The sequence below is a fragment of the Apodemus sylvaticus genome, chromosome 8 (genome assembly GCF_947179515.1).
Source record: "Apodemus sylvaticus chromosome 8, mApoSyl1.1, whole genome shotgun sequence".
NCBI lineage: Eukaryota > Metazoa > Chordata > Mammalia > Rodentia > Muridae > Apodemus > Apodemus sylvaticus.
This window is the reverse complement of record NC_067479.1, coordinates 84,674,722-84,695,343: the sequence shown is the minus strand read 5'-3', so window position 1 is coordinate 84,695,343 and position 20,622 is coordinate 84,674,722. Positions and strand designations below refer to the sequence as shown.

Here is a 20,622-nt window from a genome sequence, read left to right as displayed (position 1 = left end):
GGAGAAGTCGCGAGAAATGAAAGGGATACTGGTTATATCTTATTTTATTTCTTTACAAATTAAAGATGCATTGAAAAATAAACCAATGAAAAGAAATGAAAGGTCCATAGCAGGGGCATTCTGGGCTGGGAGCAGGCAAGCCTGACCACCGTCATTCCTAGCCCTTGTCCTGCCCAGCCAATTGGAGTTGGAAGATAACTTGTCAGCCACTCAGTCAATACCAAAGCCCAGTAACGTCCTGGCACCGGAAGACAGGGCTCCTGCCATCTCTGCCTCTCCCCAACAACGTTTCTGGTGGAAGCTGAGTGGGATGTGGGCTGGCTCTGTGAGGTATTGCAAGTTGACCATCAGGCTCTCTACAGAACCATCCAGGATTGGGGCTTCTCCATCTGGAAAGGAGGCTGCTACTTCCCCTAGGTGGTAAGATGCTTTGCAGTTCTTACCCCAGGCTCATTCATCTCTAGCTATGTGCTTCTGTCCATGAAGTGCTCACCAATCATTGCAGGGGAGAGAGAGCACACACAGTGGAAGTAGAGAGACTAGTCATCCATCCTCAGGAACTATGACTTTGCTACTGACCATCAGGCCCCAAAGGACCAACTATTTTACTCCCTGCCACCTACGGCCTGTACCCCAGCTCTTGTGCACCTGTAGATTTTATCCCTAATATAGGAAGTTGTTGATGACACGGAGCTGAATTTGCCACCTCGTGTAATAACCCTGGGATTCCCACTTCTTCCTGCCTGCTCCTTTCCTCTTGGAGGCTAGTCCAAAGGGACACATTGTTGCCAGGGCCCGGTTGCCTCCAAACCCCCAACACCGAATCATATACAGTGAACTGAGAAACTACATTCATTACAACAGGATTAGCAGGAGAAAGGGTAGAGTAAGGGGCCTGGGGCACCTTCGATCAGCAGGACATGACAGAGTGGTAGGGTATTTGAGCCCAGAAAGAAGGTGTCTCCTTATATCTCGCCCTCCCCCCCAAAGAAGTCAACTGAGGTCAGCTTACATGACTTATAAGATATGGAACTGTCGCAATTTCTCTGCCATCCTGGGGTTCTTCCTGGAAGCTGGCCTGGGACCCTATGCCATTTACCCACTTTCCTTAGCTCAGTAGCTGCCGAATCTCCTTGTGCATGTGACAGAGAAAGTCCACATAGGATGCACCTCCACTTAGGCTCTTGTCTTCCACCAGGAAGTGCTTGAACAGCATCTCCAGCTTGTCTTCCTGTTTGACCACGATAAGCTACAGCCAGAAGGCAGATTGTAAGGAAGGGCAAGATGGTAATGAAGAACGCATATACTCCCTCCCCATGCTCCTTCCTGCTGACTTGACAAGATTAAAAAATCCAGGATTCAGAACTAGGTTACTGTGTTGGGCAGGTAGCTCAGTGATAGTGATAAGAGTGCTTGCCTGGATACAGAACGCCTAGGTTCAATATCCAGCCCACCACTGCAAACCACAGAACGTCTGTGTTACCTTCATATACCGCATTCTCTGTGCCCGTAAGTTATCAATGAGGCCTCGAACCTTCTTAGACAGTGGATTATCCAGAACTGGCAGAACACTCTGGAACAAAAATTCATTTATCACTATGATAAAGAACTTTTAAGTCCATCAAGAGGGAACAACACAGATTTAGGTATCATCTGAAATGAGGAACCCAGAAAAACCATGATAGCCCTTTCCTTCCCTCACTCCAAGTGTTCTCTGATACATAATAAAGGGACCAGCATGACACTGGCCCACAGTCAAATCACCAAGGTGTTTCTCCATACCCATCTCATCTCACACCCTGCTCTCACCAAGCCACTGGTGATCTGACTGAAGGAGGAGACGTTGAAAAGGCTCTGGACAACACCTTGTTGGACGCTTGCTCCCACCCAGACAAAGAGGTTGAGCCCATTTTCCAGCAAATATATATCGCCACTGCTTAGGCGCTCTTCAGAGGCTCGAACTGCTGGTGGTTCAGCGGTACTATCAAGTGGAGACTTTGTCTAGACAAAAAGGAAAAAGACGTAACCAAGAACTACAACACACTCCTTTACACACACAAACTAAGAAAGCTAAGTCTCTAGATAGTAGTATGAAATGTACACAAAAACAAATTTCTTAAAGTAATCCACCCCCTCCTTCTTAGAGGCCCTGTGCTCAGTACAGTGTCTCATACTCCAATCCTCATTCGCACCAGTGGTAGGAGCCGAGGGTAGAAGAAGACATTGGTCTCAGCCACATCCATGGAAGAAACCAGCTGCCGAACATAGGCACGATCATCAGTAGTGACTTCAGCTCCGGGCTGCAGGACATCACTCTTCAACACACAGTTCAGGTAAACTGGGAGTAGCTTCATGCACTCAGGAAGAATCAACTGAGGGATTTATGGAAATAAAGTCAATGGTCATGAGAAGTCCCTCTAAAATGCAAAGTTTTGTCGAACCAATCCCTCCACTAACATCCTTGCCCCACCTGTCCTGCAGAAGAAGGGCTGGCGCAGTTCTTTCTATAACAGGCCAGGATCTGGGCACACTGGGTGATGAGAGTGTCACGGACAGTCTTCACAGGGCTACTCAGAACAGCCCGGTATGCTACACGGGAAGGAGACAGCAGTCACTGGTCTGCTTCCTATCACGTGCACCTTCCCACCGCCACACCTACCCACGAGTGCTGAACTCTCCACCATCCTGGACCTTCTCTCACCCCCACTTCCACCTTGCCCTGCTTCTACTCTCACCAAACTTGGCCATGTAGTTGATGAGCGTGTCAGTCTCACAGTTGCGATACAGATCAGCCAGCTGGGTGCAGCAGTTTAGGGCCAGGTTGTGGATGCGGAGCCGACGCTGCCCTGCACAGCTGGTATAAAGCAGGGCACACTAGGGGAAGGGAGAAAGGGGGAACTCACACCCCTCCCTTACAATTTTACCCTCCCCTTATCTTCCCATTGAATGCACCCCAACTTCTGCCCCTGCCCGTCTCCCGCCTGCCACCTGCAGTAGGGCTCCCTGCTCTTCATTGAGCCGGTCATCATGCTTGAACTCCACAGTCACTGTCTTGTCTCCATCTAGTCCAGCCAACTCCACATCTGTTGTATTGCTCATGTAGAAAGCTCCAAAGAAATCTACAGCACGGATACCTGAGGCCATGGGGACAGGTCAGGGCTAATTGTAGGACATAGGCCTCAACCAGATTTAACCTCAACCAGAACTCACCAGTACTTGTCCGAACCCGCATAACGGCATCAAAGCCAACCACCTTCTGTACATCCCGGCGCAGGTCACTCAAGAACCGTTCCTGGTCATTTTCCACCTGCAGTCCATGCCCAAAGACATATCACTGACCACCATGCAGTCAGTCTCCATGCACCCCTCCTTTCTCTCTACAAGCCCACTTAATCAGAGTAACAGCAAAACAAGAATGACTATGACAGCAGGTAGCACACAGTGCTTTATATATAATTATTTCATTCTGTAGACAAATCCTAGTTAGTAAACTCTACTTTGCAGATGAAAGAACAAAAGGTGAGTAACTGAGTACTCTGGGCCAGTAAATGAGGGCCTCACTATCAAGCCAGGACTGACTTTAAAATCTATGCACCTAATCACTATACCTGGGGCTCAACTTCACACACCACTAATAAGTTAGTAACTAAAGAGACACTCCACATATAAGCAGGTTTTTCCACACACAGAATCCTATACCTGGAAGCAGGCATATTTGTAGACAGAGCCTCCAGTGAGCTGGGGAACAACAGAGAGGGTGGCCACATCGACATACTGGTTAGGGAAGAGGAAGAGGTCCACACAGCAGCCTTGGGCCACACACTCTTTGGCCAGAGTCTGATAGGTACCTGTCTGAGGCTGAAACAGACTCTGAAAGGGAAGAAAAGAAATGTCAAAAATCTTTGCCCAACTTGAGAATTGTATATGTAAAATGAGAAACTCAGTTTCAAAACTTCAAACCTACTACTACCTTGCATTTCCAACAGTAGGAGAAAATTGGAAAGAAAATGAAGAATAGAGAGGGGAAGGGAAGGAAAAAGAGAAAAAGAAAAGATGCAGGGTGTAATTGGGCACACCTATAATCCCAGCACATAGAAAACAGACAAGATCACCACAAGTATGAGGCCAGCCTGGACTACTTCGTGAATTCCAGGCCAGCCTAGGCTACAGAGTTAGACCCCTATCTCAAGCAAAAAAATCAAAGAGAAAAAAGGGAAGATTCTAGTCAAGTCAACCAAAAATTTTGTGATTGGGTTGGCAGTTTCAAATGAGCAGAATGTAATCCCAGTCCACTGGGTGGCACTGGAGAGTTGGCATGGGAAAATCTTCCTCTACAATGGAGGGGTCCAGTCTCAGTCACACACCTTCTCCTTGTCTGTGTTGATCAACTTCCTGTCATCTCTATTCTTCAGCTTCCCTGGAGCCTCTGCAATAGGCAAGGACGTGTGGAACAGAAACAGCTTTCCTGCGCACTCAGCAGCCTGAGGACAAAGACAAGCTACTCGTTTATTCCTCCTTTACTCAGCCATTATTCACTCATCTTTTTCTTTGTTATTCATTAGGCACTGACTGTGTGATTCGGGCTGACAATTATCAATCTGGCAGATAACACAGTCAGAGGAAAGTGAGAGGGGGTTGCCGGGGACTCCTGCCTTACCTTCAGGGCTTCCATCCCGGCCTGGATAACTGGAGCGAATACTGTCTCTGTCTCTCTTGTATCTGCAAACATTTCTGGAATCTGATCCAATAAGCTGAAAAGACAGATGATGGCAGACAACCAAAATTGCCATTCAGATTTTAGCTGCCTCCATTCTCAATTTCCTGAATAGTTATCTGGCTCCCAGACTAATAAACTCCTGGAATACACCCCTAGCCATCTACTAACTGCTCTGCAACTCCCCGGCTTCTGCAGTTGTACTTTCCCACTCTCTCGTCTCCACCATCTGGCTCTTACCTGGTGATAACGGCCCGAGACTCACTGACATTGACTAGGAAGCCATCCAGCAGTGGCACAAACATGTCAGCCACATCAGACACAACCATCATCTGTGGCTGAGCCAAGGAGCTTTTCACATTGTAGAAGTGAAGCACTTTATTATAGGTGACAAAGCCAACTCGGATTGCTGACTCTTCTGCTCCACCCTCCCTGTGGAAGGTGACACTGTTACCCAGACTGTACCCAGACTGGCCACCTTCTTACCTCCCACAATTTTATGACATCATGTTCCACTTGCTCAGTTAACCCAAACACCCACCATTCACCAAAAGGAAGCAGTACTTCCTCAGCTCTCACCTAGGCAGGTAGTCTAAGAGTGACTTGAGCTCCTCACAGAGGAGCCGAACCAGGCCAGTTCTGATGGCGTTGTAGGAGACGTCGATCATAAAGATGAAGGCAGGAGGACTAGGGAATTTATTGTTCTGGAGAGGAAGGAAACATTGAGGGTACAGGAAACAGTAAGCAGGCAGCAGACGAGAGGGCAATGAGCATCAAAGGGGACATGACAGAATAAGGAAAACGCTAACAGCTGATTTGGGCTTTCACAATGCTCTACCCACTGTTCCTCTCCCACCACCTTCCTTTACCTTACAGTAATCTACAGTAGCCAAGAATTCATAAGATCCCAGAGACAGCTCAGGACGGTCATAAGCATCCACACGTTTGCCGGTGTGATCCAGATGTTGAAAATACTGGGGGGGAACTGTGGGGAGGATGCAGTATGTTACTCAAAATATTCATCCTCAACCCAAGTATGCCAACTCCTAGCTAAGCTCCTTCACGTCTTCCAATACCCATCCTCACCTGTGCCTACTTCCCCAGCTCCTGAGAAATGCTCCCTCATCTAATGTGAAAGAGAATGATGTGATGCAAACCTTGTCCCAAAGCTCAGCTGTCACAACATACCATCATTGATACAACTGCAGAAGGAGCACTGGAAGCGCCTCCCTCCCTCAATGAATGTCATGAGAGGGCACATGTATGCTTTGCAGCGATTACAGCGCAGGGGGCCAGATTCGCCATGGTCCACAACATATGGTGAAGCCTAAGGAACAAAGAGAAGAGGCTCAGAAGGAGGGAGGTTACAGAGGGATCAGACACTGCGCAACATATGACACAGACTGGAGGGAGGGGCAGCATGGCTCAGGTATTCTGCCTGGGGAAGGAATTCAGTGGAATGAGAACAATGGTAAGAACTGGAAAAAACTCCAGCTTGCTCTCGTCATTTTCTATCCCAAAATGCACTTCTTAAAAAAGGACGGCTTATGAAACTAGCCATAGCAAGCCAGGGACTGCCACGAGTGTATGAAAAGAAAGCCAAAGGAGTCTACAGGATGGCTCCTCCTACGGGATGGCTCCTCCTGTCCTGCAGATAGCTTCTGGTTCCTTCCCTAGATACCTATACTTTCCCCCATCACTCACAAGAGAATTCTGTGACACCTACTGTCCTGTAGATACCATCTTACAAATACAAGAACAACATCCAACGGTCCTCACCAGCACCCACACAGGAAATAAGAAGGCAGAACATACACTGTGCCTTGACTGTCCAGTTCTAGAGAGAACTCTTTAAGTACATTAGGTCTTCTCAAGACCCAAATAAACAACTACCTAATTTTTAAAAAATGTTTTTGCCAGGAGTAGTGGCACATGCCTTTAATCCCAGCTCTTGGAAAGTGGAGGCAGGCAGATTTCTGAGTTCCAGGCCAGCCTGTTCTACAGAGTGAGTCCCAGGAATAGGTGTACAGGAAGCCCTGTCTTGAAAAAAACAAAAACAAAAAATGCTAATTTTAGGTACTAGATTGACAAACAGGGGCCCAAGCCAGGTGAGGATGGAATAGTGGATACAGTAGTACCTTCTCATTTATTCGCCTACACCCAAGCCAACACAACTCCAGTTTAAACAAACAAAAACAAAAACAACAACAACAACAAAAAAAAACCCACACATACACAGCAGAATAACAGACTTGTCACCATCCAGAGATGTGACCACACAATGAGAAGTTCCTACATCTGGCTGTCTTGCCTCTAGACATTAGGTTGGCCCTGCCTGTTTTGTTTTAACTAGCTCTGACTGGCTTCATAACAGACATCTGCCTACCTCTGCTTCATGAGTACCAGGGTTCTAACTCTTTGAGATGGAGTTCACTATGTGGCTAGGCTGGGCTGGAACTCTATGGCTCCTGTTTCAGCTTCCTAAATGTGACAATTATAGGTGTGAACCTCCACACACGGCAGGCTCTGGTTCTTTTCGTTTGTTCTTCCTATGAGCCCTGGTCTCACAAAGTAGTTTGCTTGCCTTTGCTTTCATCCTTACCACTGCTACCAGGTTTGGGCCCTGGGAAAGAAAGATACCAAAGATAATGTCTGTCCCCTCCTGCCCAATCAAGATGTCTTCCAGAATTCCCCCTCTCATTGTATTCTAGCCCCTTCCCAGACCTACCTCCTCTGGGGGCAGCCTTGCCAGTGGCTTAATGACAGCTGCCAGAGGCACCTGAGCCTGTTTAGCCATGTCAGATGTACAAGGGATATTATAGGATGTGCATCGAATGTAGCGGGGACTTGCATTCCCTGAAAAAGGTACAAGATTTGAGTCACATCACAGAAGCCTTCTGGATACCAGCTCTTCATTGGTGAGTCACTCCAGCTACACAAATTGTAAGAGTTGGCAGTAGCTTTTAGACCTTGAAGGACTGAGGTAGGGTGGGAGGGACTGGTCTCTGGTTAAAGACAGACAGAAGCATGATCCGTATCTGATAGCCTTAGAGAATTAGCTGCCATAAGGAAAACGACATTAAAGTTCCTCTCACCTTGGTCTTTTACCAGGAAACTGGTGGTGACTAAAGGTGGCACCTGTCCCCGTACACCAGTAACAAATGGCTCAGAACCCCGGTTGTTTCTATCATCTTCAATAACCTGAATCTGTAGGAAAGAAGTTAAGTGAGTGGGATGATAAAACAGGTACCGGACAAAAAGCAGGCCAGAGTTGGCAGCACAAGAACAGATAACTTGCCAAAACCACTTCATGCACCAGGCATGCTCTCCTTGTGGAGACCTTATCCAGTGCCACAACACTGACCTTCCACTTGGAGCAGCTAGCAGATGCTGGGCAGGCCTTGGTGAGAATGGACTTTCCGATAAACCACCCCCTGGCCTCCGATCATTAGTGAGTACCCTTTTATTTCTTCCACTCCAGGAAAGCTTATCATGATACAACAGAACTGGATTCCATTCTCCGTCAAACCTTTCCCTGCCTTCCTCTCCGTAAGATACATTACGTCAGAGCAAGGAGAAGAGAGGACAGAAACCCATATAGAAATGAATTTACCCGGAATGGTTCTAAACTCAATGAAATTAACAAAGAACACAGGGAGGAGAGAATTAAACAGGCAGAAATGATCAGGTAAGGTAAGGAAGCAAATGCCGCCTTCCTTTCGGGTGAGCATCAATGGGTCCATATAGGAGAGGAGGAGTGCCCGATCCTTATGGCCCAGTCCTCAAACCTCTACTTATGACAAGACATTAAGGAGAACAAACACAAAAAGGATATGCAAAGCTGGCAATCAGACCCTTGTTCCGGCAGTGACCTTTGGTCATTTACTTCAAGATGAGTTTGATAAAACCAGAAAAAGTAAAGGGAAAATAAGACTATATCCCGCAGCAGAAAGAGTTGAAGCTTAGAGATACACCAAAGTCTAAAACTCCTCAAATGAGAAGGTAGCCCACACTCCCAAAGCAAGAAATCTCCTCCCCTGTAAGAAATGCTATGAACCTATACGTTCATAGCCACCCATTGCAACATTTCTCCTCATACCAAACTGGAAGGATCTGCTGCTCAGCTCTGTCTGGTTCCATCACATGCCACACACAAGCTCCTGGAGGAGCCAGCAGGACTAAATCCAAAGCTTCACATGCCACAGGGCCCACCCTTGGAGGCTGGCCATCCACCATCCCATACTCAAGGCACTGCTAACAGTTCACTATTTCTTCCGTACATTGTGACTTGGGGCATGCATATCCTTCGGCTTATAAAAGCAAGGATCTAGAAGTGCTCAGGGGGAGATTGAAAGGGATGGACATGGTGGATGAGGTGAAGTCACAGGCATGCATGAGTGACACTAACACAGGATGACAAGCACGGACTCCCACCCCTGCACTTACTGGACTAGGAATGGCATCAGGGTCTATTCTGTGCCTGGTTTTCTGCTGAGGAGGCAGCTCATTAAGTTGCTTTTAGTGTTTTAATAATAAAGGCAGCAGAGATACACAGGAGGGAGACAAAAGAACAAGAGGCAGATGTTACTTCTCTAACCCTGGTGAATCAGACATGAAGATCTGGAGCCTAGCTCAGACTGAAGAAGTCAGGGACCCAGTGGATCTGGAATTCCAAGTCTCTCTAGCCCAATAGAGGCCCCATAAGGAGGCTTCAGTGACTCAGACTACAATGGAGCAAAATAAGCAGGAGGCAAGCAGCACTCTCTAAGGAGGCCCTAATAGGAAAAAACAAAAACAAAAACTTGAGAAACAGGAAGTTCCCTAGAAGGTCAAACCTCAGAACTTTCATCCTGGGAGATGCTGCAACTATCCAGCTAGACTCTCCTTCCCTCCATGGAGGAGAGAAGCAGGGCAGGGGAGGGCAAGTAGGTCGGTCCTCCTAGGTTTCCCTTAGACAATAGGCTTCCTCACCATGGCAGTTCCCCAAAGGAAGAGGGAAGAGAACAAATGGAATATGACAATGACTAAGTATGAAGAGGTAACTGACATCAGTGTTACAGACAGGATATAAAGCAGGCCCTATATGAAAGAACTACTTAACCTGTGTCTGATTAAGGAAGGAGTGAGTATTCCAGCAGCTCTAGGGGAGCTTCCTCAATGGACTTTATATACACCCTGCCTTTATATGCTGTGACTGCTCCACATTTACTCAGTAGGAACCTGCCAGTCAATAGTACTGGGGAGGCATCATCCTACAACACTGCCTACATAGGATCAGAGAGAAACCAGTGAGACTTTCCTACTCTGACCACCTAACTAACCAGAGAGCTCCTACCTGCTCTGATGAGCAACAGAATGTTGTCCTACTAGTTCTAAGGGAGTGGGACATGGCCACTACTCCACAGAAGGACAAAGTTGACCATGATGTTGTTATTGTTAGTATTATGATGATGTTCAAGAGCCACAGAGCAATGCCCTCAACCCAGAGCTCTATTATCATCCTGATCACTCTTGGGTCCCTTCTTCCCTATATAGCTGTTGAGTAAAACTGCCTTAAAGATTTTGGGAACTTCAAGTCCATTTCAAACACTTAGGCTTTCTAAGTCTTCAAGAAGATGGTTGAAAAAGGAATGTTGTCAAAAATGCCAAGCGTTTCATCTAGGTCAGTCTGCTCCTCTGGTCTACAACATATGCTCCCCAAGACCACATGAGCCCCTACTTACAGGGCTAGGGATGGCATCAGGGTCCAGGCGCTTAGGAGGCAATGGCTGAGGAGGCCCAGGCTGACTGCCAAAGGCAGGTGCTCCAGAGTATGGGCTCTCATAATTAGGTTGAGGGCCTCGGGCTGGTCCAAAGGAACCTGAGAGACAAGGGCACAAAGTTGACAAACTCAAAATCCCTTCCCTAAGCTGGGCATGGTGGCACACTCCTGTAATCCCAGCACTTGGGAGGCAGAGGCAGGTGGATTTCTGAGTTTGAGGCCAGCCTGGTCTACAGAGTGAGTTCCAGGACAGCCAGGGCTACACAGAGAAACCCTGTCTCGAAAAACCAAAACAAAAAAACAAACAAAAAATCCCTTCCCTATCTCTTCTTAAAGCCTCAGGAAAATAATTGGGCCCTTTGAAACAGATTATGAGGTCTAGTAGTACCTGAAGAAGCCACTCAAAGAAAGGACACACTATCTGAATGAGCTAAGAGGCATGAGAAATGTCTTATAAATCTCATATCCTAGCAAGAGCTGTCTCATCTGGTTTACTTAGCAAGCAGTACCAAAACAAACAAAGACTCAACAGCTGAAGCCTTTGACTTCTAGCCAGATGATGGGAAAACTCACCATTTTGCTGCAGCTGATAACCCGGCTGCTGAGGGGAGTGCATAGGTGGTGGTGGTGGTACGGGGGGCCCAGCCATCTGGGTGCCTGGGGACAGAGCATGAGCAGGAGGCGAGGACACATGGTTAGCCTGGTTCACTGGGAGACTCCCATACCCCTGTCCAGGCGGGAGTGGACCAGTCATGGAAGGCATCCGAGGACCTCCTGAAGCTGGGGATGCGAAGCTGGAGGCCAGTGGTGGGGCAGATCGAAGAGGAGGCTGGGCTCCAGGATGACCTTGAGCCTGGCTAAGGGGAGGAGCCTGGCTCTGAGGATAAGAGCCATATGGTCCAGAATTAGGGAAATTTCCTGAGGCTGAGGCCAATGATGTTGGTGGACCTGAGAGAGAAGAGGTAGAGGTGGAGGCCAAGTCATTCTGCCCTATTAGGTAATTACTGCTCCCATCAACAAAACAACAACACACAAACAAACAAAACCAAATCAAAAAACAAACAAAAACAGTTCAAAAGATTGTCCCTGTATCTGGGGCTCAAAGGTGAAGGAAATAAAATTTTCTAGGACCAAAATTTCTGAAAAGTGGATGATAGTGTCCCAGTACCACAACTACTTACCATAGCCCAACCCAGAAGGGGGAGGGGCTTGGGCCACAGCACCACTGATCTGCATTCCGGCCAGCTGTGCAGTCACCTGTGTACTTGTGGGAGGAGGGCCATAGGGCTGAAGCACAGCTGGCTGGCTGACCACAGGGGCCAATAGAGGTCCAAACTGCTGAGAACCAGGGATTCTGTAAAGAGAGTGAAAGCAGAGGTGATTTGAAGGTGGGATGTCTGTCACAGCTGGCAGAGTTCTACACCATAACAGGAAGCTACACTGTGTTCTGGCATTTTATGTTCCTCCGGAGCTCTTTCCTAGTTTTACACATGTACAGTTGTGGCAAAGTATACTCTCCACTAGGCTCACGTACCACACACTCTCAAGTCAAATACTATTTATTGTGATAGACAAGTTACCATCTCCTGAGCTTCAATCCAGATGAGTTTTGTGAGGAAGCTGAAAGGAAAGGCACACATAAGCAGACTTACAGCAAGTGTTCACTAATGTGAGACTGAATAAATACAGCGGGATTCTTCTACTCTCTTTGTTTTTGTTTTTGAGACAGACTTTCTCTATGTAACCCTGGCTGCCCTGGAACTTGTTCTGTAGACCAGGCTGGCCTCGAACTCAGAGATCCACCTTCCTTTGCCTCCAGAGTGCTGCGTGTGCATGCACGCCCATGTAAATGCCAAGGTTAGTGAATGTGTGGTCAGAGGCCAAGCTTCAGACACCAGTTCTCCATTTCCACCACGATGAAACAGTCTTTCTAGTTTCTGCTGCACAGCATACTCCAGGATAGCTGGACCGCAAGTTTCTGCCCAATGCTCCTGTCTACACCATAACAGGAAGCTACACTGTGTTCTCACTGCAAGAGTACTGGGATTACAGATGCGCACCATGCATCTGGAATTGGTTGTGGTACTTAAATTGAGGTTATCAGGCATTTTACCCATTGAGCCATCTCCCTAGTCTCTCCCTACCTTATTTTAACTCTACTAAGTAACTAGTACTTTATATTTGATCAGTTCGATCTATTCTTTAGTTTAACACTCAACTATTTATTAATTCGTCCAGCCAGACAGCCAGTCACTTTTTCTTCAACTGGCACCTCTTTTATGTGTATTGAACTGAGACTTGAACCCGGACACTTGCATGCTAGGCAAGCAAGTACTCTAATGGAGAACTATCCCATTACCAGGTACCATCACTTGTTTTCAACTAGTATTTCTGCTACTGACCCTCGAGCTCTTTGTTGGGCTTTGCACTGTCTTATGGTCCACAACACTGAACATGCCAGCCACACAGCAGATGCTCAACAAATCTTGTCAGACTAATTATATTGCATGGTACTCCTCAAGTACTGTGAATCAATGCTATCATCTGCCCAGTGTTATTCTGTCAAATGTTCTGCCACAACTATATACAGCATCTATAGTTTTTCTATTGAATCTAAACCTACAGCAAAAGAATGAGACAGAGCAGATAGGAAACTAAAACACTAAAAGCATAATGAGCTAGAACCAAAGTCTAAAATTGATTTCCAACTTACTTTTAAGATGTAACATAGGAGCCGGGCAGTGGTGGCACACGCCTGTAATCCCAGCACTCTGGGAGGCAGAGGCAGGCGGATTTCTGAGTTTGAGGCCAGCCTGGTCTACAGAGTGAGTTCCAGGACAGCCAGGGCTATACAGAGAAACCCTGTCTCGAAAAAAAAAATCCAAAAAAAAAAAAAAAAAAGATGTAACATAGCTATGTATACTTGAACGATCCTAATACAGCCAATGGCATAAGAAAGCAATCAGAGAGTACAGACTACTACATCCAAAAGGCTCTAGAAGTGTCTCCTTCATGATTTCCTCCCCTTTCTCCCAGGGGTAACTACTCCTAATTCTCAATTACCATCCCCTTGTCTTTAAAACACTGGAGTTCAGTTTTGTCAGTTTTTATCCTTTTAAAAATAGAATCATGGGCTAGAGAGATAGAGAGGTGGATCTCTGTGAGTTCAAGGCCAATCTGATTTGATTGAGTTGCAGGATAGCAAGGACTTTACACAGAGAAACCCTGTCTCAATCAATCAGTCAAGCAAACAAACAAACAAACAAATGCTATTCCATTAGACACACCAAAGACTTTGATCTGCTGTGTATTGTAGTGGCATTACACACCTTTAATCCAAGAATTCAGGAGACGGAGGTAGATAGATCTCTCTGTGAGTTTGAGGTCTAACCTGGTCTACTGAATGAGTTCTAAGACTACCAAGGCTGCACAGTGAGACTATACTGAAAATCTTTCTGCTTCTCCAACTTCTTGACTCTTCTATTTCTGTCCATTACCATAAACTGTGTCCTACATTTGCCTTATCTAAGACTTACACTCACTGCTAATGTATGAATACAAGACACTTGGTAAGTGTCAGGAATCATTTTTCCATTTCATATCCACTACCTGGTTATATTTTTCAACTGTTACCAGCGCCCAAACAACATCCTGACAGACTTGACATTCCTCCTTTCATGGACTGTGATGCAGCTTTCCTTCCGAATCGGTTTATTTCAGAACTGGCTGTGCACAAACTTAACCAAGTCAGTTCTACTAAGTGTCTGGCCTAGTGAAAAGGAGACAGATACAGACAGCCCTGAGCACCTTCGCATTTCCACCGTAGTATAAATCATGAAGACTGGCACCATTATGGGACTAGATGTCTGGAAAAGTGGGGAAAAGTCCAGGTTCACAAAAAGATAATATGGAAAAGAACCCAGGTACTAAGATGGGTGCATAATAAGGCTGGACATTAGTAATACCTGTAACCTGGAAAGGCTGGCAACATGGTTCAGTGGGTAAAGATGCTTGCTGTCAAGCCTAAAGGCTTTGAGTTTGATTCCCAGAACCCACATACTGGAAGGAAAGATTACTACAAGTTGTCCTCTGACTCTCCACACATGCCCATACATATATCATTCATACACACAAAATAAATAAATGTAATAAAAAATAATTAAAAGAAGACAAATAGGATAGATAAAAGGAAAAAAAATAGACACTCATAACATTCCTAACCTACTTTCATCACATTGATTTTAGGATCACCCAGTACATACCTTTGCATCTGAGCTGTGGAGCTTGGCCCATTCTGTATATCACCTTGGCCAAATTGGCCATATGTAGTCTGACCACAAGGGACCTGTGCTGCAGAGGCTGGAGGTGCCCCTGAGGAAGGTGGAGCTCTCGGCACACCTGAGGGTAAAAAACAGAAACTAAATGGATGGAAATAACTTTCTCCTCCATCTTGAGGCAGGAATGAAAAACAAGAATCAGTAAGAGAAACCTTCATTGACCTCACCCTCCAGCTGTACAGCAAAAGGGACACCATGCCACTCTCACCACAGCAGTATTTGGCATGGGGATGTCCAACAAACAGGCTGCTTGTTCTGACTCTGAAGCTAGCCAGAGCAACACAATGGACCTTCCTCTGACCAACACACACTTTCTCATTCAATCCATGACAGCCTTCAACCTTTTTCAGGAAAACATCTTACCCTACAACTTTGAGACTTGGATATATGTAGAGGATGATGTAGAAGATGATGAGGAAGAATATAATGAACTATTCTATAAGAAGGCAGGGCTCGCCGGGCAGTGGGGGCGCACGCCTTTAATCCCAGCATTTGGGAGGCAGAGGCGGGGGGAATTCTGAGTTCCAGTCTGGTCTGCAGAGTGAGTTCCAGGACATCCAGGGCTACACAGAGAAACCCTGTCTTGAAAAACAAACAAACAAACAAAAAGTAGTATTGCACACCTATAATCCTGGCATTTGGGAGACAGGAGGACCTGAAATTCACAAAACTGAGGGAGGAGGTGGGGCATGTTTGCTTGTTTTGTTTTGTTTTGCTGGGAACTGAGTTCAGGGTTTCATGCATGCTAGGCTATTGTTCCTTCACTGACTATGCCAGCCACCAGGCAGGCTGCTCAGATCCCTCCTTTGTACACTTCCTGTATCTTATTCACACTCTTCTTGCCTACTTCCGTGTTCAGGAGAGTTCTCCTCACAAGTTGTTTTTTCCTCAAAGAGTTCTGTCATGACAGACGGCTTATCCCATTGCTAACACCGTTACCTACATTCTAACAATAGCTAGTCTCTGTTCGTTCTCTGATCAGATCTCCCCTCAAAACTACTTCCACTAAGCTTAGCCATACTTTTGAAATGTCCCTGACCTTTAGGAGAAATCAGATTCCCAAGCTGAACTTGTTCACTAACCATAACAAAACCAGATAGATTTCCCTTCAATAACAAACCTCTTTCAAAAGAGAATGACAAACTCCATTCTGATAAGTCAAACAGAGCAAAAGTGGACTCTGTCCAGTCAAAGTCCCACTCCAGAATAGGGCACTTCTAAAAGAACTAACACCTAATATTACTACTTCACAATGTTATTTTCTACAGTGTGATTGAAGTGGTAATAGTTCATTCATTTTCAAACCCACCTATGCCCTGCCTGACTGATCCCTATCTCCACTCTTTACTAATGTTCTGAAAGTTTCTCTATGTATTTATTTACTAGATTTATGTATTTTATTTCCTGTGTAAGAGTGTTCTGCTCACATGGATGTTTGTGCATTACATGCATGACTGGTGCCTACAGAGGTCAAAGGGGGGAACTGGATCCCTTGAAACTGGAGCTATGCATGGTTTGAGCTGCCATGTGAGGCCTGGGAATTGAACCTGGATCATCTTCAAGAATAAGAAGTGCTCTTAACCACTAAGCCATCTCTCTAACCCCCATAAAATTATATTTATGTTTTTATTGCATGCGAAGATCAGAAGACAACTCCTTTTCTCCTTCCACGGTGTGTATCTTAGTGATTGAACTTAATTAAGTCATTGTGCTTACTGGTAAACAACTTTACCTGCTGAACTATCTCAAGCCTCTAAAACCACCTCACTCATTCACCCATTCATTCTTTCATTCATTCATTGATGGATCTGGGAATTGAGCCTAGGATCTCACACTTGTTAGGCAGGCACCTTGCTAATAATTTATAACTTTTTTCCGCTTTTATTTTTAAACAGACTCTTATTCTGTTACCTAAGTTAGACTTGGACTCACTCTACAGCCCAGGCAAACCTTGAGGGTGGATTCCTCCTACTACACCCTCCTTTATAACTGGAATTACAGGCCTGTGACAGTAGGCCTGGTGGAATCTACTCTTAAACAACATAGGGTTTGGTTGCTGGGCAGTGGTGGCGCATGCCTTTAATCCCAGCAGTAGGGAGGCAGAGGCAGGTTGATCTCTGAGTTCCAGACCATCATGGTCTACAGAGAGAGTTTCAGGACCGCCAGGGCTTCACAGAGAAACCCTGTCTGGAAAACAACAACAAAAAGACTCATAGAGTTTGACAATACTCTACCTCTTGCCAGCATAACCAAAAGTTTACTATTAATAACTTTATAAAATCTGCCACGTTAACATGCAGAGGGCCACCTACCCTTCTTGGAAAAGTCATATAAAACAAAACTGAGGCTGGCAGCAGTGTAGCTCAGTGCTAAAGCATGTAAACACAGGGCCTACACTCAACTCCCCAAGAGACACAGAGAATCTAATGTAATACCAAATTCTCTTATTTCACTCATATTACAGAACATCCAAGAAGAGGAAACCCAAGCAAAGGAAAATGAAGACAGTAAAAGATCCAGGGAGTACTACAAGTCAGACAAACAAGTACACTTTTCCACTCAGATTCATTTACACACAAATATGTCCCAGAGTAGTATTATACTAAGAACCATAAGTCAAATAAGAGGCATTCTCAACACATATGAAGAACAAGTGACTTCAGGGAGACAAAGTCAACAGGCAACAGAAGAGCTATAAGCAAAACCCTTCCATCCAGCTCTTAGTAATGCAGTAACAGTAATGAGGCGTCCGGGGTGACACCCAGCAAAGTGAGCTGTTCTTGAATCTGGAAGATGCATACTTACTAGATGGCTTAGGTAGAATCAGTCACCTGTAAAAATAAGGCAAGGCAAGGCAAGACTATTCCCAGGGCCTTCGTTTTCAGAGAATCATAGTACTGAAGCAGCTTCCTAAAGCAATACAATCTAACCTGGAGACTGTTCATTCCCTTCCTTAGCTCAAAAGGAACCTGGAAACATACCTTGAGGAGGCGCCTGCTGATAGCCTGGCACTGGCCCATTGTAGGCTCCATAGGGAGTAGCAGGGGCTGCAGGTCCTGGTTGCCCACCATAACTAGACTGATGATACCCTGGGTAGATGGGCTGGTTCTGCCCAAATGGTGGAACAGGTGGAGCTGACTGGTTGACATTCATTATGAGAGCATCCCCGATTTGATCTCACCTAAGAAATGAAGGAAAAGAAAGAAATCAGTCAAAACAAACTTTCTAAGGAGAGAGCAACTATTCAGGGAAGGAAGTAAGAGATGAAAAGGGATTGACCTATCAGGCAGTGATCAGCTGAACTGTTCCCACACTACCACAGGATCTTAGAAACTTCCTGTCCGCCAGTACCTAGTCACTTTCCTCAGAGCAAGGATTTTGTTACTGTAAACCCCATGTTGTGTCACTGCCAGGAAGGTATAAATTTCAACTTCAGACTCAATGGAACAGACCAGCAGCCACCATTCTCCGGTGGTATGATTTTCAGGGTCTAGTCAGCCACAGGGTGGCTGCCTGATAACTCTGCCTGATAACCACCATGATGTTACAGGTAAATAAAACAATGTTTCCACTTTCAATTCATTGTATCTACCACCAAGTCATCCATTCATCCCCCAAACTTTAATTGTACTGGGTTTTTGTTTTTGAACCACTAAGGCAAACTGGTTCAAACACACACACACACACACACACACACACACACAAAGAAAAACTGTAAAGTAGCTGTTTGGGAGAAACAGTATTCTTTGTCTGACCTACAATAATCCAAATGTTACTCTGGCATTATTCTTTCCATTAAAACAATGTATTGGCCTCACAAATGAAACATTAAGATAAAAAAAAATGTAGCAATATTCCATGACAAAGGTCATTCATCTCATCCCTCAAGCAGAGGACTATGGGTATTCTAAATCCAAAAGCATACCTGTAATTCTGTTTCTGTTCTAATGTTTGCTTGATAAGTCGCTATCAAACTATTACAATCTTGCCCAGCAACAGAATGATGAGTTGGAGGTCCTTTCAAGGGTCATTCCAAGAAGGGAACTGGAGATCTAAACATCATTCTAATTATTCTACAGGCAGAAGAGGCCCAGGAAGAGTGAGACCTCCTCTCAGGTGCTGCAGTAGAACAATAGGTCTCTCTTTGCTAAGAGAGCCCAAAAGCTGAACCACTGCCGGACTGCAAACTCTGTAAAGTCAAAGCCATTTTAGGAACAGTCCTTCCAAACGCTAAACGCTGCACATGCCACCAACATCAAGCCTGGTGAACGTCCCTCTCCCTTTAAGTTCCTGAAGAAGGGAGAGAGGGGGAATAAGCTTGGAGTCAAACTCCAATCCTGACTCCATTCTAGGTAGACAGTCGAGGGTGACAACCCAAAGGGGCGGGGCAAGCTTCCTAGAACTCTGAAAGTACCCGAGATGCGGAGGCTTGAGAGCTCTAGAGATCGAGATCTGGAAGCCAAGACAGCCTCTAGGGCCACGAAGAGGGCCGGTTCACTAAGCAGTAAAGACCAATCCTCTAATGCCCTTCACCATGCTGGGAGGGCGAAGCAGGAGCCGGAACCTGGGCCAGGAGGTGAAGGGAGGGGTCTGGGGACCAGAGACCGATCGCCGGTCACAGATGCTGGAGGTGAGGGTCTCTTTCTAGGCCCCGCCTCCAGGCTCCTCCCTTTCCTCTAAAACCGGACAGCGATCTGGCCAAAAATACCCTGGCCTCTCCTCAGCATTCCTCCCCACCACGCAACCTCGCGATGCCACTCCTCACCCGGCTCCAGATCCAGGTTCGACTTCGTTCCTAACGTCAAGGCTCCCAGGCTCAACTTCCGGTTCCGAGGAGTGCTGGCGCGTCGTCCCCGGAAGTTCCGCCCCATGCTCTAGGGCTAAGCCACTCCTTCTGCCACGTCGGCCTTAGGCATGCTTCCGGGAACCCGGATGTTGCGCATGCGTATGTGTTCTAGCTCATCATGGACGCAGTCTGGGAAGTATTGCTGAGTTCTGTGCTTTTTTTTTTTTCTCTCTTTCCAGATCTTTCCACATTTTCCAGATTTTCTTTATGGCTTTACCAGCTGATAGGGCATTGAGAAAACTAGGTCAGATTATTTTTAGTAACGCTCCCTTCGTCGTGTCGTGACATTAAGGATCGCTAGTCTCCTATCCACTTCCTGTTAACCTTTCACCCCGTTGATTTGCGTCCCTCAGGTAGCGCACACCCTGACCTTTGAGCCACACGTAGTGGTGGTAGGGTGGGTACTAACCCTTTCTGACATTGTGTGCTTATTAGTTCGAGTTTGGGCCGATTAGTTCAATGTTTGGACAACTTCTGCTCCGATTTATTTTTTTAATGAAAAGAATGCCCATGGAAGAGTGAATGAGATGAATTTAGAGACATTTCCTAAGATCGTCTAGTATAGTGCTAATTCCATAAAGATTAGTTACCATTTTATGCCTTGCCCTTTTTTATATAAGTAAAACTCTACCAGAATATAAAGATCTCCATGCTGTCTGTTAAAAGAGCTACAATTCTATCAGTAACTGTAAGACTCTTTAAGAAAATAATTTTAACTAATCAATAAGCCCGGCTGTGGTGGCGCACGCCTGTAATCCCAGCACTTGGGAGGCAGAGGCAGGCGGATTTCTGAGTTCAAGGCCAGCCTGGTCTACAGAGTGAGTTCCAGGACAGCCAGGGCTACACAGAGAAACCCTGTCTCGGAAAGAAAAAAAGAAAAAAAAGAAAAGAATTTTTTTTAAAGATTTATTTATTTATTATATGTAAGTACACTGTAGCTGTCTTCAGACACCAGAAGAGGGCA

At 45.8% G+C, this 20,622-nt stretch overlaps 1 protein-coding gene across 1 annotated transcript; it reads right to left on the bottom strand.

Moving 5' to 3' along the window:
- Nucleotides 1-26: 26 nt before the first annotated feature.
- Nucleotides 27-19,691, bottom strand: Sec24c (SEC24 homolog C, COPII coat complex component). Its single transcript, XM_052189837.1, has 23 exons — nucleotides 19,578-19,691; nucleotides 17,794-17,993; nucleotides 14,738-14,873; nucleotides 11,657-11,829; nucleotides 11,049-11,423; nucleotides 10,438-10,574; nucleotides 7,810-7,921; nucleotides 7,443-7,570; nucleotides 5,903-6,041; nucleotides 5,584-5,699; nucleotides 5,294-5,418; nucleotides 4,955-5,146; nucleotides 4,658-4,751; nucleotides 4,365-4,481; nucleotides 3,700-3,870; nucleotides 3,211-3,307; nucleotides 2,989-3,134; nucleotides 2,736-2,874; nucleotides 2,471-2,589; nucleotides 2,193-2,372; nucleotides 1,810-2,001; nucleotides 1,484-1,573; nucleotides 27-1,249 (listed from the first exon to the last, which is right to left on the bottom strand). The coding sequence occupies exons 2-23, from the start codon at nucleotides 17,963-17,965 to the stop codon at nucleotides 1,109-1,111; spliced, it is 3,291 nt and encodes a 1,096-aa protein (XP_052045797.1). The 5' UTR covers nucleotides 17,966-17,993; nucleotides 19,578-19,691; the 3' UTR covers nucleotides 27-1,108.
- Nucleotides 19,692-20,622: the final 931 nt, after the last annotated feature.

Bases quoted from the DNA above. Each gene is read 5' to 3' on its own strand.
- Sec24c (XM_052189837.1), bottom strand. From the start codon at position 17,965: ATGAATGTCAACCAGTCAGCTCCACCTGTTCCACCATTTGGGCAGAAC. The intron at 11,830-14,737 runs GTATGTACTGGG...CTCTCTTTACAG, and splicing joins TCCACAGCTCAGATGCAAAG to AATCCCTGGTTCTCAGCAGT. The intron at 6,042-7,442 runs GTAGGTCTGGGA...TTTGTTCCTTAG, and splicing joins CAAGGCTGCCCCCAGAGGAG to GCTTCACCATATGTTGTGGA.